Source organism: Callithrix jacchus, chromosome 7 (assembly GCF_049354715.1).
Source record: "Callithrix jacchus isolate 240 chromosome 7, calJac240_pri, whole genome shotgun sequence".
NCBI lineage: Eukaryota > Metazoa > Chordata > Mammalia > Primates > Cebidae > Callithrix > Callithrix jacchus.
In genome coordinates, this window is record NC_133508.1 from 7,822,793 (window position 1) to 7,840,750 (window position 17,958).

Sequence of the window (17,958 nt, forward strand, 5' to 3'; positions counted from 1 at the left end):
CCGGAGCGCTGTGCGCTCAGGTCCGGGCGGGGGAGAGGGCGCGGCGCCCGGCTGGAGCGACACGTTCGGAGAGCAGGGGTCGCTGGGGGAGCGCGGTGGCTGCACCCGGGTCACCCACGGAAGGGAGCGGGCCGCCGGACTGGGTCCCCGAAGCCGAGGACAGGAGCAATTCCGAGAAGCCAGTTTTGGCCACACAGAGCGGCGGTGCCCAGCAGTTCCGAGACACGCGCAAGTGCGCTTCTCCCAGGCGCCGGGACAGCAGGGCGTGTGTTGCAAGGCACGCGGTCTTCAGAGGGGTCCGGGAGAAACGATCCCTCCCGGCTCCCGGTCAAAAGTAAATTATGTCAGTGGGAGCTCGGAGCCTGCGGAGGAGCTGGGTCCCGGCGGAAAACGCCTTGGGCAAGTCGCATACCTGGGGACCTGGAAACAACTTCCAACTCTTAAGCTACTACCAGGAAACCGGCAGAGGTCACAGGACCGGGTGGGAGCGGGGGATTGGAAGTGGGGGGAGTCTACACTCGCAGGAAAAGCGGGGAAGAAGTCTGGTGATCGCTTTGTGTATTCCAGAAGAATGTGGGTCTTGGAGCTCTGATCTTGGCAGTTAGGGTGGAATAAGAGACTTCTAGAGTTTTGTCCCGGGACCCAGAGGAAGGAGGAGAAACAGTAGCTGCTTCTTCAACTTTTTATAGTCAGGGAGCTCTTGGAGGGTCTGATGAAAAGTATGAACCCCCTCCCCAGAAAGATGCACAAATGCATTTACTTACAAAACATGCATATGATTTTGGGGTCAAAGACCCGCTGAAGGCCATCCATGGACTCCCTATAGGAGTTAGTAACCCCATTAACTATGTGTGTTTTAAGCAAGACCCCCCAATAATTTACACCCAGTCGGGCCAGTCTACCCAGGCCCTGGCCAAAGCCATTCCATGCACTGTCTGCATGGAATGCGGTTGCTGCTGGCTGGTGTGGCCTGAACGCCCATGCTCTGTGCGGTTTCATGAAGTTTCAGTTTCGTGAGACTCTGGTGCCTGGATTTTCCCCCACATCTGAGAAGCAGAGTTATGTTGGTGACCTGGTTTCTACCTCCCAGCTGGCTAGCAGTGGCACAGGACCCCGATAGCTGGCAACTGGAGCAGCTGCATTACACAATGTGAAGGTGAAATGCAGCCTCAGAGCCCAACAGCCAGGAGGTGTCTTCCTGGAATAGACTGAGTAGATAGGGGAGTACCACTACCAAATCGCTCATCTCAGCTGCACAGCCTTGCTCTTTGACCTTAGAAAGGTGTTGCTGCCTATTCCCTTCCCTTCGCAAAGTTCTCTGTGTATTTCTTTTCCTTTTTTTTTTTTTTTTTTTTTTTTTTTTGGTGGAGTCTCACTCTGTCACTCAGGCTGGGGTGCAGTGGTGTGATCTTGGCTCACTGCAACCTCTGCTTCCCGGCTCATTTTTGTATTTTTAGTAGAGACGGGGTTTCACCATGTTGGTCAGGCTGGTCTTGAACTCCTGACCTCATGATCCACTCACCTCTGCCTCCCAAAGTGCTGGGATTACAGGTGTGAGCCACCACACTCCGCCGATGTTTCTTTTTAACAGCCTTATTAAGGTATAATTGACAGACAATAAACTTTAAGTTGCATACTAGGATAAGTCTGGAGGTAAATGCATACATACTCATGAAACCATTGCCACAACCAAGAGTGAACACACCTATCACTACCAAAGGCTTCCTCATGCCCTGCACAATCCTTACCTCCCACCTCTCATCTCCAAGGACACCGCCTAACTGCTTTTTTGACACTATCAATTTGATGCATTTTCTAGAATTTTTTTTTTTGAGACACGGTCTTGTCCTGCCACCCAGACAGCGTTGCAATGGCACAATCTCAGCTCACTGCAACCCCCGCCTCCCAGATTCAAGCAATTCTCCTGCCTCAGTCTCCTGAATAGCTGGGATTACAGGTACACACCACCAAGCCTGGCTTATTCTGTATCTTTAGTAGAGATGGGTTTTACCATATTGACTAGGCTGCTATGAACACTAACATACAGGTTTCTGTATGGACACATGCTGTCATTTCTCATGGGTAGAGAATGGTTGGGAGTAGAGTGGCTGTGTTATAAGGCAGGTGTATAATTTTTGTTTGTTTGTTTTTTAGAAACAGGGTCTCACTTGTTGCCCAAGCTGGAGAGCAGTAGCATGATTATAGCTCACTGCAGCCTTGACCTCTCAGGTGTTTAATTTTTAATTTTTATTTAATTATATTTCATTTATTTATTTTGAGACAAAATTTCACCCCATCACCGGCTAATTTTTGCATTTTTAGTAGAAACAGGACTTCAACATGTTGGCCAGGCTGGTTTCAAACTCCTGACCTCAGGTGATCTCCCCACCTCGGTCTCCCAAAGTGCTGGGAGGGTCACAGGTGTGACCCACCACATCTGACCTCGGATGTTTAATTTGTAAAGAAACTGCTAAGCCATTTCCCAAAGTGGTTGTACTGTATTGCATTCCCACAGCAGTGTAGGGAATTCCAGTTCCTTCACACATTTGTCAGCCCTTGGTATGATGAGTCTTTAATTTTAGGCATTCTAATAGGTATGTAGAGGGTCTCTCCTTGTAACTTTAATTTGCATTTTTCTAACAGCTAGTGATGTTAAGCATCTTGTCATGGTGCTTATTTGCCATAAATATACCTTCTCCAGTGGTGTCTGTTTATATCTTTTTTGCTCTTTAAAAATTGAGTTGTGCCAGGTGCGGTGGCTCACGCCTGTAATCTCAACACTTTGGGAGGCCGAGGCAGGTAGATCACGAGGTCAGGAGTTCAGGACCAGCCTGGTCAAGATGGTGAAACTCTGTCTCTACTAAAAAATACAAAAATTAGCCAGGTTCAGTGGTGTAATCCCAGGTACTCTGGAGGCTGAGGCAGGAGAATCGCTTGAACCCAGGAGGCAGAGGTTGCAGTGAGCCGAGATTGAGCCACTGTACTCTAGCCTAGCCTGGGCAACAGAGCAAGACTCTGTCTCAAAAAAAAAAAAAATTTAGTTGTATCAGCTGGGTGTGGTGGCTCACACCTGTACACCCAGCACTTTGGGAGGCCAAGGCAGGCAGATCACTTGAGGCCAGGAGTTTGAGACCAACCAGGTCAACATGGTGAAACCCATTCTCTACCAAATACAAGAATTAGCCAGCCATGGTAGCCCATGCCTGTAATGCCAGCTACTCAGGAGGCTGAGGGTTTCTGTGCCGGGGAGCATTACTGGAGCTGCGTGGTGGAAAGGTTGCTCTTGTTCAGAGTGTGAAGAACGAACTGTAGTCAGGAGAGTCTGGAGAACAGAGCTGCATTGAGGCTTTTGCCATCATTCTGGTGGGTGGCGATGGAATCCTGAAGGAAGGTGGTGTCAGTGCAGGAGACGGAAGAGGCCAGTATCTTCTCGAGTCCTAAAATTGTAGAATGTATTTTATTATTTTCCTTTTGTTTGCTCTTCAACCTATACCCCTCAACCCTTATGAGCCTCCAAAATCATTATTTAAGGACTTGAACTATGGAGAAATTCACCTGGCACACAAGAGCTGGGTCAGAAAGCTCAGTTAACGAGCCTGAGAGAGAAAAAAAAAAAATTGCCGAGTTTCAGACAGTCAGCTGGAGACTGTCTGTACTTGTAGTGAGCTCCAAAAGGAAGTGTGCTGGCTTGGCTGACATTTCAGTGGGGAAAATAAGGAAGGAAGGTGGTGGGTGACTGTGAGGCCAGAGGCCTTTGCCTTTTCCATACACCAGCTCCACTGTAAGCTTCCTGAGGGCAGGAACCACGCCCCACACGTCTCTGCCTCCTACTGCCCTTAGCTCCTGCAGACATTTGAAAGGTGCAGTAAGCGAAGGGAATGTTGGAGTCAATTCTGACTCTGCTTCGTGGGGCAAGGGCACGCTAACCCTACAACCTCTGAACTCTGGATATGAGACCAGGCCCTGGGTCCCTGCTCTTATTAGACTCTGTAAACCAACCTGCTAGATAAGGGAGTCTGATTCACAAGTTCTGGGAAGCAGAAAGAGGTGTGGCACCATATACTATTTTAGTGACTTCGTTTAAATGATCGTTAAGACTTGTTGTATATGTTTCTTGGCTACTTCAGAGTTTTGAAAGTGCTAGAGCCATAAATTTACTCCAATTTTGATTACTTCATAATTCCATTATCCACATTCAGAAAAGATCTACTATACCAGGCTTAGGAAATGAGCGTGCCAGAGAACTGTAAAAATATGCATACCATCTGCCAGGAGTTTATAATATTGTAAACAAGGTGAGACTTGTTTATATCGAATACCTAGGGAACGATGTTATGAGAGAATATATAGAAACTATAATTGAAGTATCTAAAGATGTGATTGAGGCATGTGGAAATGAAGTTATTGCTTCAATTCAATGTATTATCTCTGGAGGATGGCTTGAGTTCAGGAGTTTGAGACCAGCCTGGGCAACATGGTGAGGCCGCATATCTATGAAAAAAAATTAGCCAGGCATGGTGGCATGCACCTGTAGTCCCAGCTACTTAGGAGGCTGAGGCAGGAGGACTGCTTGAGGCCAGGAGTTTGAGGCTGCAGTGGGGCATAATTACACCACTGCACTCCAGCCTGGGTGACAGACCTAGACCCTATCTCAAAATAAAATAATAATGAAATAAAATAAAATGAAACAGGGGTAGTAGTATCTCCAACATCGTTACGAGACAGTCCAACTTTACAAAGTAAGTAACTGGCCACCATTTGCCTGCTTGGATTGGCTGCAATACAAGCCGATTTGAGTGTACAGCGATATCCAATACACTCAAACGTCAGCTGTTCCCCGACTTATCCTGGTTTGAGGACTGACGATGGAAGAACCACTGATAGACTTCCTTTCTCACCAAAATGACAGTAGATACTGAAAAACTCTCCTGCTACAAAAACACCCAGAAATGATCAATAATATAGTGCAATTGCCTTTTAAATTCCTTAGCTAATAAACAATAATCAACTGTTTAAAGCAAAAATCATCACAGTGTGACGCGGGATATAACATACGTCGAAGCAAAACAGAACAACGGTAGCACAAGGACTGGGGGAGACACTGGACGTCCACCGTCTCAGATCCTTCTACCATCCATGCGAGGTAGAACATCACCAAAGGAAAACTGTGATAAGGTAAAGATACACAGTGGACGCCCTAAAATCGCCACTAAAATCAGACAACGGTTATAGTTAATAACCAACAAAGGAGACAAAATGGAATCATAAAACATACTCGAAGAATTTATGACATGAGCATGTCTAGGGAAATCATACAGATCCACACACATATATATACAAAGCTGCCATCAGAATAAGCGCGTTGACAAGGCTGTAGGAGACAGTCAATACACACACCCCAACATGCAAAATCCTAGCAGCAAACAATTAAAGATCAAAATAAATATAATACCATTTGCATTGATACTTAGGGCTACGTCTGACAAAAGATGTATAAGGCTGGCGCGCTGAAAACTATCAAACATTTCAGGAGAAATAACAGAAGACTTAAATAAATCAAGAGAGATACCATGTTGATGAGTTTTTAAGAAGACTCACCATTATTAAGATAACAGTTCTTCCCCAAACTGATCTATAGATTTAATGAATTCCAATCAAAATTTTAGCAGGGTTTTTTTTTGATACAAATTGATTCACTGTTTCTGAAATTCTGTAGGCCAGGCACAGTGGCTTACACCTGTAATCCCGGTACTTTGGGAGGCCGAAGTGGGAGGATCCCTTGAACCCAGGAGTGTGAGACCAGCCTGAGCAACATAGCAAAACCTTATCTCTACAAATTAAAGACATAATAATGAGCTGAGCATGGTGGTGGCTCCAGGTGTTCAGGAGGCTGAGGCGGAAAGATCACTTCAGCTTAGGCAGTTGAGGCTGCAGTGAGCTGTGATCACGCCACTGCACTCCGCCCTGGCAGACAGAGTGAAACCACATCTCAGAAAAATAAATTTTATTTAATTTAGTTTAAAAACAAAATTCAGTAAAGGATCTAGAAGAGCAAACTCAACTTTGAAAATGATTAACACAGTAGGAGGACTTACACACCTGACTTGAAGACCAATGACGAAGCAGCAAGAATCAAGACAGCATGGTATCGGTGTCAAGATAGACAGCTAAACAGATCGATGGACTGTATTGGTGAGTCCAGCCATAAACACACACACGCACTTGGTCCTTGCTCAGGATCCTACACAAACACCCCTGGAGGTCCACGGCTGCTGGAAAGGGGCAGGGAACTAACTCTTCCTGCGCAAAACCTGCTTCAGATGCAAGAGGCAGGCTGGCTGTCCCGGAGGGAAGGAGCAGAATGACTGAAAGCTCCAACGCTGAGGTCCAGACACATGAGGCCTGTGTGAGAGTCACGACAATGGAAAACTGCCCCTAGCGCCACCGCCATTGGGCAAACAGGCAGCAAGCACATAGTACAGCCGTCAGTCACAGAGGGTAGGATGGAGTGGCTGAGTGTGGAGAAATAACCCAGCGTGGTTTAGGCAGGCAGAGAAGGGTAGAAGATGAGTATTGAGCAGCACATGGAGAAAAAGCCTCTGGTTCTCCAGCACCGGACAGCACCAGAGGCCTCGAAGCCACTGGGGGGGGGGGGGGGGGGGGGGGGGGCTCTGCAGTAACCATAGAAACAGCAGCATCCAAACCCACCTCAACAACTGGCAAGATCTACTCCATCCCCCAGGCCATCAGCCTACCAGAAGATGTGTCCTCATCAGAACAGGAAGTAGTGGCTGCCATTGGACGACGGATGCCTGTGACAGAGGAGAAGGCTTTGGGATGGGAGTTGAATAGGAAGGAAAATCTTGAATTTGAGATTTCTCCCCTCACACCCTGCCCCTAACCCTGCCTGATACAGGATCCCTAAGCTTCAGAAGCAAGAGCAGAGGTCATGGAATTCTCACAGGGATGTGCAAGTGAGGTTTGGGATGTGTTTGCGTGGATGTAGGTGTTGCCTCTTTTGTGACTCACCCACTGTGTCATTTGCCTACTCAGGCCATTAGGGCATTTGTCTTGTGCTGATTTTTACGAGTTCTCTATGTGCTAAGGATCTTAACTCTTTGACGTTGGTTGCTAATGTTTTTTGTTTAGTTGGTTTGTTGGTTTTGGGGGCAGGGTTGTTTGTTTTGGGTTTTTTTTTTTTTTTTTTTGTCTTTGAGACGGAGTCTTGCTCTGTCACCCAGGCTGGAGTGCAGTGGTTCAATTTCAGCTCACTGCAACCTCCACCTCCTGGGTTCCAGCGATACTCCTGCCTCAGCCTCCCGAGTAGCTGGGACTACAGGTGCATGCCACCACACCCAGCAAATTTTTGGTATTTTATTAGAGACGGGCTTTCACCACATTGGCCAGGCTGGTCTTGAACTCCTGACCTCAGGTGATCTGCCTCCCTCTGCCTCCCAGAGTGCTAAGATTACAGGCGTGAGCTAAGCTACTGCACCCAGCCTGTTCTTTATTGAATTTATTCCTAGCCACCCGGGCACTTTTCCAGGGGTATGTACCAACAACTGTAACTGAACAACAGCTATTCCTCCGCAGAGCTGGGCCGTGTCCGTCGGTTCATCCACTCTCTCTCCTATGCACTATATCCCGGGAACAGAAAGCATTCCAAAACGTGTGGAATGACCAGCCAGAACTGAAAGCAACAGCAGCCTTTGGGGAAAGGATGCTTTATGGGGAATAAGGTGTCTTTGCAGTTGCAAAGAAATTGTCTAATCTGCAAGTAACTGTGTGGCACTTGGGATGAGGTTTTAGAATATCTCATAGCAGGGCCATCAGTCCTCGGGACACGGGGAGCTGATTCTATGAGCTGACAAGGTCTCTCCAGGACCAAGACAGCCATGCCAAAGAGAAGGCTGGAAGCTGGGTACAGTGGCTCATGCCTGTAATCCCAGCACTTTGGGAGGCAGAGGCGGGTGAGATCAGGAGTTTGAGACCAGCCCGGCCAACATGGTGAAATCCCATCTCTTCTAAAAATACAAAAATTTGCTGGGTGTGGTGGCACATGCCTGTAATCCCCACTACTTGGAAGGCTGAGGCAGGAGAATTGTTTGAACTTGGGAGGCAGAGGTTGCAGTGAGCTGAGATCTCACCAGTGCACTCCAGCCTGGACAACAAGAGCAAGACTCCATTCCCCCTCCCACCAGAACAAAAATTGTACTTAATTAGTGTCCTACAGATGTACAAGGTTAGTTATAGCTACTGGCTATTATAATCTGTAACTTTGTACATACTCACTTTGCAAACATATCAGTATATCTGTAAAATAGATTCTTGGGGGTGAAATTGCTAGGTTAAGGAGTATGTTGCAACAATGTCTCCCAGGTATGCAGACATATCTGTAAGATAAATTGCTAGGAGCAGAATTGGGGGGTCAGAAAGCAGGTATCTCTGTCATGTTTGAGGTTGCAAATATTTACAATCGCAAAGACACAAGCAATCTGAAATTCCTTGTTGACCTACAAGGTTTCTTATTCAACTTTCAGCTCTTTTCTGATTTGGCAGAGAGAAGCACTACCTCCTGTAGCTTTTTTTTTTTTTTAATTTTTTTTTTATCTTTTAAAGATAGGGTTTCACCATGATGGCCAGGCTGGTCTTGAACTTCTGACCTCACTGTAGCTTTCTTTTTAACATTTCTTTAATTATGCATGAGATGAGCATTTTAAAACACATATAAGAGCCTTTTGTATTTCCTTTTCTGTGAGCTGCCCGCTTATATCTTTTTCTTGTTTTCCCATGGGGTTTGGCCATCTTTTTGTTGATTTTCAAGGGCTTTTAACATATGAGAGGAGGTCCGTGCAGTGGCTCACACCTATAATCCCAGCATTTTGGGAAGTGGAGGCAGGCAGATTACTTGAGCTCAGGAGTTTGAGACCAGCCTGGGTAACATGGTGAAACCCAATCTCTACAAAAACAACAACAACTTAACCAGGCATGGTGGCATGTGCTTGTGGTCCCAGCTACTGGAGTGAGGTGTGAGGATCTGCTGAACCCAGAAGGTCAAGGTTGCAGTGAGCCATGATTACAGCAAGACCCTGTACTCCAGCAAGACCCTGTCTCCAAAGCAAAAGCATGTGAGAGGAATGACCCTACACAGCATGGGTTGCAATTTCTTCTTCATTTCACCATTTGCCTTTAGCTGACATTGGATTTTGCCGTGCAAAAAGGTTTTTATTGTGATGTGGGCTAGATCACCTTAGCCAACCTCAATTACCAGGTCTGCTCTAATGCACTAGGCAATTGGTCTTACTAACAAGTGCAGTGGTTTGTTTAAAGGCTCCAGAGGGCAGGGGTTGGCAAACTTTTTCTGTAAAGGGTCAGACAGTAACTATTTTATTTATTATTATTATTTTTTTGAGACGGAGTTTCGCTCTTGTTATCCAGGCTGGAGTGCAATGGCGCAATCTCGGCTCACTGCAACCTCCGACTCCTGGGTTCAGGCAATTCTCCTGCCTCAGCCTCCTGAGTAGCTGGGACTACAGGCACGTACCACCATGCCCAGCTAATTTTTTTTTTTTTGTATTTTTAGTAGAGACGGGGTTTCACCATGTTGACCAGGATGGTCTCGATCTATTGACCTCGTGATCCACCCGCCTCGACCTCCCAAAGTGCTGGGATTACAGGCTTGAGCCACCACGCAGCCAACAGTAACTATTTTAGACGCTGCAGGCAACCAGGTCTCTGTTCCAACTGCACAGCTCTGCCATTGCTGCATGAAAGCTGCCACATCAATGAGACATAAATGAAGGAGAGAGGCAGTGCTTCGGTAGAAGCAGCATTGCTCTTCTGTTATTCTTAAGAACAGACAGAGGCTGGATGGGCCCCTGGATCACAGCCTGCTGATCCGGCACAGAGGCTACCAGGGGCCTCCCTACCCCAGGCTGCAAATCTTCCTGCTACTGCATTTGGTCTCCCCGTCAATCTACCCCGACGCAGCAGGAAGTTGACTTCACTCAGTTCTCTAGTCTGGGGCCCAGCCTTTGCACCAACTGCTCAGCAGGGACTTACTGAGAGCTTCCTGGCCTGGAACCAAAGCACCAACCCCAACATCCATAGGCAGCCCGTTGGTTTCCATGTTTTACAGCTGCCTTGGTGACTCCCGTCGGTTTCCATGTTTTACAGCTGCCTTGGTGAGCCCGTCGCTGCCCTGAACCACGGACTTAGCCAGTGCCAACTCAGGGCCTAGACACACTCAAATAGTGGGGAGTCTGGGGAGACGTCTCTGGCCACGTCCCCACGGGCCCCAAGACCCACAGCGCCCTCCATCACCACCCACTCTGAGCCCCTCCACACCCAAACCGTTTCTCACTCATCTCCTATGCACAAGAAAACCTAATAATGTAATGTGTTCATAAGAAAAACAGTAAAAAGAAGATCATACAGTTATTTAAAGTGCCTAAAGAAAAACCTTGCTTTTTACCTTTAGTCACAATTAAATCTTTCAGGCCAGGCATGATGGCTCATGCCTGTAATCCTAGCACTTCGCAAGGCCAGGCAGGAGGATGGCTTGACCCCAGAAGTTTGAGAGTAACCTGAACAATAGAGAGAGACCCCCATTTCTACAAAAAAAAAGTGCTTGCTTCAGCAGCACATATAGTAAAAAATTGGAACCATACAGAGAAGATTAGCATGGCCCCTGCACAAGGATGGCATGCAAATTCGTGAAGAATTCCATGGTTCTTACAATATTTAAAAAAAAAAAAAAAAAAAAGCTGAGCATGGTAGTGCATGCCTGTGGTCCCAACTTCTCAGGAGTCTGAGGTGGGAGGATTGCTTGAGCCTGGGAGGTGGAGGCTGCGAGGCTGAGGCTGCAGTGAGCTATGATCACACCATTGCACTTCAGTCCCAGGGGCTGAGGCTGCAGTGAGCTATGATCACACCATTGCACTTCAGTCCCAGGGGCTGAGGCTGCAGTGAGCTATGATCACACCATTGCACTTCAGTCCCAGGGACAGAGTGAGACCCTGTCTAAAAAAAAAAGAATCTTTCTGGCATTGAACAGGCTTGGAGAAATCATGGCAGAGTACTACATTAGCTGCCTCCTTGCCTTTTAAGAACTAAGGATGACGCTTTTGGAGTTTCTTTATAGAATCACAATCTACAAAACTGGTGCCAAAGGGGATTTTATGTTAACTGTCATCAAGGCCTTGAATAGATTGTTTCCTGGGATCCACAGCTTTGCATGTTAGGTACTAGATCAATAACACCAACTTCATTCATTTTTGCCTACTGGAAGGAAGGTCAACTTTCCCTTCTCTCAGGTTTTGTTGTAGTTGCGGTTACACGTGCAGGAAGAAAGCCTGAAGGGCTCCTACGGCTCCCTCAAGCCAGGTCATCTTTAACATTTACGTTCAGTGCTTTTACATAGGAAGGAATTTTTTAAGGACAAAGAGATGTCAACAGTTGTTAATAAATAATTAGCAACAACAACTAAAAGCTGATAACTAATAAAGTGTCCCCAGAATGAAAATGGAAATGACTAACATCTCAGTCCCTTCTTTGCTAATTTTTTGTATTTTTAGTAAAGACGGGGTTGCACCAATTTGGGCAGGCTCAGGGGTGCATTTCTAAAGGCGATGCTGGCTGCAGAGACCTGTGGGAGAGCCTGCAGGGGACCTATCTGGAGGTACTTGCTGTCATTCAGCAAGAGTGGGAGGCTGGGTCCACAGTGGAGGGGCTTGAAGAGGGGTGGGAAGTGATGGAAGGGAGAGGGTGTCTCACCGATGACCCCTCCCCACACCCCCATCTCTTGCTTTGCTGGCTGACTGGCACTTCAGGCAAGGCTCTGGGAAGGCTTCTGGGTGACAGATGCCTTCCTGCACATCCTCCACATGCTTGGCACCTGGCTTGTCCTAAGGAGCCCCTGGGATAAGCTAGACCCAGCTCTAAAGTTACTGACTACTGCCATGTATGCTTGGAGAAGCAGAAACCTCTTCATCCCTCCCGTCTCTTTCCCAGGCATCACATGCCCCGCCCCCATGTCCGTGGAACATGCAGACATCCAGGTCAAGAGCTACAGCTTGCACTCCAGGGAGCGGTACATTTGTAACTCTGGTTTCAAGCGTAAAGCCGGTACATCCAGCCTGACTGAGTGCGTGTTGAACAAGGCCACCAACATCGCCTACTGGACAACCCCCAGTCTCAAATGCATCAGTAAGTAGCTCATGCTGTCCCACCTGCCTCACCCCTACATCCCGCCAAGGCTGCACAGAGAGAAGACCTCATCCTGGGGGTCAAGGGATCTGTGCTGAGTTGTGGGGCTAAGGACACCCGTGGGGGCAGGGCGCGGTGGCTCACGCCTGTAATCCCAGCACTTTGGGAGGCCCAGGTGGGTGCATCAGTTGAAGTCAGAAGTCCCAGACCAGCCTGGCCAACATGGTGAAACCCCATCTCTACTAAAAATACAAAATTAGCCACGCATGGTGGCATATACCTGTAATCCCAGCTATTGGGGAGGCTGAGACAGGAGAATTTCTTGAACCCAGGAGGTAGAGGTTGCAGTGAGCCAAGATTGTGCCACTGCCCTCCAGCCTGAGCCACAGAGCAAGACTCCTTTCTCCAAAAAAAAAAAAAAAAAAAAAGACACTAGCGGGATCCTCAGCAACAGCTCCTGATATTGGAAATACACAGGCACTGGGGTCACAGAATTCAGGTTTAAATCCCGGCTCTGCCGCCTACTACCCAGGAAGACTTGGGCCACTTTTGTGACGTTCTGGCACTCTGGCTGGTCATCTGGAAAACAGACCTGATGTCCACACTGCAGGCTGCGGGAGGGTGGTGTAAACCCAGGTAAATATTAACTATTATTACATTTGGTGCTTTGATCTAAGATGACACTGGCAAGAGAATTGGGCCGCAGAGCCGGGCACATGCTCATGAGCACACTAGCGTGAGAAATTTTCGGATTTCTCATGAGAAAGTGGATGCTGGAAGCCCTCACTACTCCTCCCTCATGGCCCATCCCTGGGGATGAGAGCAGGGCTTCCCTTTGCTCAGTCACCTGTGCATGGTGTCCAGCAGGAGTGAGGGAAGGTGGCAAGAATCAACTTTTTTTTATAAACCATCCACACCTGAATAAACATCTCAGAAGCAGCCAAATCACCTCAGATGGGAGCCACTAGGGGCTGTTTCTGGAACACTCAGGCCCACCTCTGCTCCTCCTCTTCCTTCCTCTGGAAAAATAAAGATTAACCCAGGGGCTTCCAAGAGATTTCCCATTTAACAACTGTGGAGTGCAGGCTCCTCTCCTTCCCCAGCTCGCCCACCGGGCAGGGATGCGCACACCCCGCCAGGGGCCTCCCATATCTCACACCCTCTGCAGCAGGGGAGCTCCTAGGGGGCCAGACATTCTGCCTGCTGTGTAGTGCTAGCTCAGCCTCCTCTCCTAGAACAGAGCAAGTCACACAGGCAGCAGAGGGAAGGCAGGGAGAAAGCCTCCGACAGATTCCGAGAAATCGCTCTCTGGGCACCCTGTGGCACCAGTGCGTGAATGAGAAAGCTGAGCGTGGCGGGGTGAGCAGAATCTGTGGGAACGACAGTGGATCTTACCTCACCAGCCTGGGACTCTCCAGAACCTGTAAGCCTGGGGTAAAAAAGGGCTTTCTCACTGCAGGGAAAGTCAGGTCTCCTCAACGCTCCATGTCCTTTGGGCAAATGGATCCAGAATGGAATGGAGAAGAGCTGTGGGGTCCAAACAGGGTCAGGATGAGAGAGGACAGAAGAGAAGCTGAGAGCCAAAGACTGGAGGCGTCTTTAGGTTTCACCTGGCCCCAAGGACCCTTCCACCTTCTGACCACACACAACCTCCTCGGTTACGCTTCCCAACCTCTTGTGCTTTGAATGATTTTTTCCTGCTAAACAGACAAAATGGAAGCCAGGTACGGTGGCTCACACTTGCAATCCCAGCACTTAGGGAGGCTGAGGTGGGAAGAATTGCTCGAGCCCAGGAGTTTGAGACCAGCCTCCACAACATAGCAAGACCCTGCCTGACTCTACAGAAAAAAATTAAAATTTAAAAATGACCTGGACATTGAGGCATGTACATGTAGTCCCAGCTACTCAGGAGACTGAGACAGGAGGGTCGCTTGAGGCTGGGGGGTCAAGCTGCAGTGAGTTGTGATCATACCACTGCCCTCCAACCTGGGCAACAGAGCAAGACCCTGTCTCAAACAAAATAGAATCTCTTGAGTGGTCATTTATTTTCCCAAGAATAACCAGTATTATAAAATTGAATTGATATTATGAATATCATCTCAGCCAAAATAAATTTCATCTTTAACTTGTGCAGTCTTTTTGGAAATGAAAAATAGTGTGCAGTCTGTCTTCGGGTTTAAGTGGGGAAAGACTTTATTTCTCGTGCTTCTAACCTGTCCCAGGAAGCCAGATGCCTCCACTGTAAGCTCCAGTGTTGGTATGTTTTATTTGTATCCAGTTCTGAGGCCAGCCCAGATTCCAGGCTCAGGACCATCAGTGCCATGTGGTTATCCTCTCTCTAGGAGACCCCGCCCTGGCTCGCCAAAGGCCAGCACCACCCTCCACAGTAACGACGGCAGGGGTGACCCCGCAGCCAGAGAGCTTCTCCCCTTCTGGAAAAGGTAAGAAGGTCGGAAACTTCTTGAGGACACCTCTTCCCTCCAAACACCCAGCACCAACCCCCCCCCCGCCCCCACCAACCTTCACCAATCCCTCAGACTCATGGACCTCCGTGGTATGTCACTGCAGACTCAGGCAATAACACAAACATCTTATTCAATCAAGAATAAGAACCTCCAGCCTAATTCTCTTTTGCAAATCACAGTTGCTTTATATCCAGGTTTTATATGTGCAGAATTAATAGTGGTTTAAAACCCACTAATAAGTCAGATCATATTCTGTTGTAGACACTTACCTTTGCCTAGAACTGAAAGCAGACTGAGGTTTGAACTTGCATGTGTATTAGCCCTCAGCAGCTTCATGGGTGCCGGCAGAAAAGAGAGCGTTCCAGGATGGGAGGCCAGCAAGCAGCGGGAGCTTTGGCATGTTTGCATCAATTCCCTCTTCCTGTAGTCCACAGGGCGGCACGGGTGGACCTGAACAGACGCCTGTCTGCTCAGTGGGCTGCACTGTAGGGGAGGAAGCCTGGGCTTCCAAGACCCAAGTGTTTTATCATGGGCAGTAATCATGCCTGCTCTCTGCTCCAGGGGAGACCCTGTCCCCATCTTCCAAGGCGCCCGCTCTCTGCTCCAGGGGAGACCCTGTCCCCATCTTCCAAGGCGCCCGCTCTCTGCTCCAGGGGAGACCCTGTCCCCATCTTCCAAGGCGCCCGCTCTCTGCTCCAGGGGAGACCCTGTCCCCATCTTCCAAGGCGCCCGCTCTCTGCTCCAGGGGAGACCCTGTCCCCATCTTCCAAGGCGCCCGCTCTCTGCTCCAGGGGAGACCCTGTCCCCATCTTCCAAGGTGCCCACTCTCTGCCTCAGGGGAGACCCTGTCCCCATCTTCCAAGGCGCCCACTCTCTGCTCCAGAGGAGACCCTGTCCTCATCTTCCAAGGCGCTTGCTGTAGAAGCACCGCTGAGAGAATGGATGGTCCAGAGAAAGGGCCGTCATCTCCTCTGTCTGCAAGATGTGCAGAAATGTGAGAGGCCTGTGGAGAGCTGCCCCAGCCAGACCTAGACGCCAGCACCTCACGATGACTGCTCTATTAGAGAGGCATTGCCTGAAGCTGCTAGTGTCCCATGTTTCAACAGTCTTCAGTGATTGTCAGCCCCGGTTTCCTCCGCACTTTCTCAGTGTTCAGAAAATCTGGGATCTTGGATTCCTTCTTGGGATCGTCCGCCCTGCAGGCTGATACCCTTGAGTTACAGTTCACTCTCAGCTTTTGCGTTACATCATCCAGCCTGTGGCTTTCCCTGGCCCCGGCCTGCTCCTTTGCCCCCAGCGATGGGCCTGTCTGTTTTCATTCATGCTACAGGGCTCAGTCATCCTTTCTCAGCTGTGGGTACACACCGACATCACCTGGGCACTCCAGTTGGCCTGGGTGCAAGTTGGGAATCACACCTCTCCAGCCCCAGGTGGAGTTTTTTTTTTTTTTTTTGAGATAGAGTCTTGCTCTATTGCCCAGGCTGGGGGGCAGAAGTGCAATCTCAGCTCACTGCAATCTCTGCCTCCTGGGTTCAAGTGATTTTCCTGCCTCAGCCTTCCAGGTAACTTGGATTACAGGTGCCCACCACCACACTCAGCTAATTTTTGTATTTTTAGTAGAGACAGGGTTTACCATGTTGGCCAGGATGGTCTGGAACTGCTGACCTCAGATGATCCCCAAGCCTCGGCCTCCCAAAGTGCTGGGATTACAGGCATGAGCCACCGCACTGCACTGGGCCCCCAGGTGGTTCTTAAGTGGCCAAGACAGGCCTGCAGCTTGAGGGAGGAAGCAGCAGCTAAACAAGGTTCCTTCCTAGTGAGTCACCTGCACACAGACAGAGGAAGCGGGTGAGGGGCTGGCTTCACTGAAACTTGAGGTGATTCTACAACTCCTTTGATGCGATCACACCTGGTTCACCTAAGAGGAGTACAGCCCAGTAGCCTCTCCCAGCCCTGCCTTTGCATCCCAAATTCCTGCTCTGATGGCCATTGTGGAGATGCAGCTGTGCAGTCAGAAGCTCCGAAGTGAGAGCAGCCTTTGACCCGGGCTGGCACGACTGTAGGCACTTGGCTATGGACACCTTGGTGTGCTCTGTCTGCAGGGAGCCCTGGAATTGGCAGTGAGGGTAGGGTGAGGAGGTGACAAAGGATTAAGGGGCTTGAGGACTTCTCCTGACCTGCTTGGCTGGGAGAACATGGGAACATGGCAACAACAGTGCGTCCAGAGAGCCACGGCGCTCAGCGCCACATTCCCCAGAGCCACGGCACTCAGCCCCACATTTCCCCAGAGCCACGGTGCTCAGCCCCACATTTCCCAAATGCTGCAGCTGTCACAATGGAAGACACATTTTCCACGGAGAGGGAACAGCATTACGCCACACCCTTACCGTGCAGTGCAGGAGCAGCCACCTTCCAGGGAAGGAAAGGAAGACAGGGAGGTCGCGGAACGTAAGGCAGCCTCTGTTCCTGAGAGCGGAGCACGCCAGAACGTTCTCCTCCAACACAGCCTGGAGAGTTCAGGCCAGAACCCTGGCTTCCCGTATTTCACCTGCAGCAGCTCTGAGCGGCCTCAGCCAGCGCAGCTCCACCTGCTCTCAGCAGAGCCTCCAGCGCTGGACCTGCCTTCTGTAGTAAACAAGCTCAACCACTCAGATCGCTGATATCTTTTCTTTTTCTTTTATTTTTTTTAAGAGACAGGGGTCTCACTCCGTCCCCCAGGCTGGAGTGTAGTGCCTCCATTATAGGTCACTGCAGCCTCGAACTCCCAGGCTCAAGTGAGTCTCCACCTCAGCCTCTCAAATAGATGAAACTATAGGCACACGCCCACCGCCCTTGGATAATTTATTTTTATTCCAGTTTTTATAGAAACAGGGTCTTGTGTCAGGGCACGGTGGCTCACGCCTATAATCCCAGCACTTTGAGGGGTCGAGGCAAGTGGATCACTTAAGGTCAGGAGTTTGAGACCAGCCTGGCCAACATGGCAAAACCTCATCTCTACTAAAAATGCAAAAATTCGCTGGGCATTGTGGTGGGCACCTGTAATCCCAGCTACTCAGGGGGGCTGAGGCAGGGAGAATTGCTTAAACCCAGAAGGCAGAGGTTGCAGTGAGCTGAGATCGCACCACTGCACTCCAGCCTTGGCAGGAGCAAGACTCCATCTCAGAAAAACAAAAACAAAAAGCAAGGTCTCACTATGTTGCCCAGGCTGGTCTCAAACTCCTGGGCTCAAGCGATCCTCCCGCCTCAGCCTCCCACAGTGTTGGGATTATAGGCATAAGCCACTGTG

At 49.1% G+C, this 17,958-nt stretch overlaps 1 protein-coding gene and 1 non-coding gene across 2 annotated transcripts in view; both read left to right on the forward strand.

The window, feature by feature from the left end:
- Positions 1 to 17,958, forward strand: part of IL15RA (interleukin 15 receptor subunit alpha) — a 29,549-nt gene that overhangs the window by 318 nt on the left and 11,273 nt on the right. The window contains 2 exon segments of the mRNA XM_035306732.3: positions 12,013 to 12,207; positions 14,550 to 14,648. Of these exon segments, the coding sequence (XP_035162623.3) occupies positions 12,013 to 12,207; positions 14,550 to 14,648 (294 nt within the window).
- Positions 10,627 to 10,735, forward strand: LOC118143356 (U6 spliceosomal RNA). The gene has a single exon (XR_004727583.1). It is a non-coding gene; the product is annotated as a U6 spliceosomal RNA (small nuclear RNA).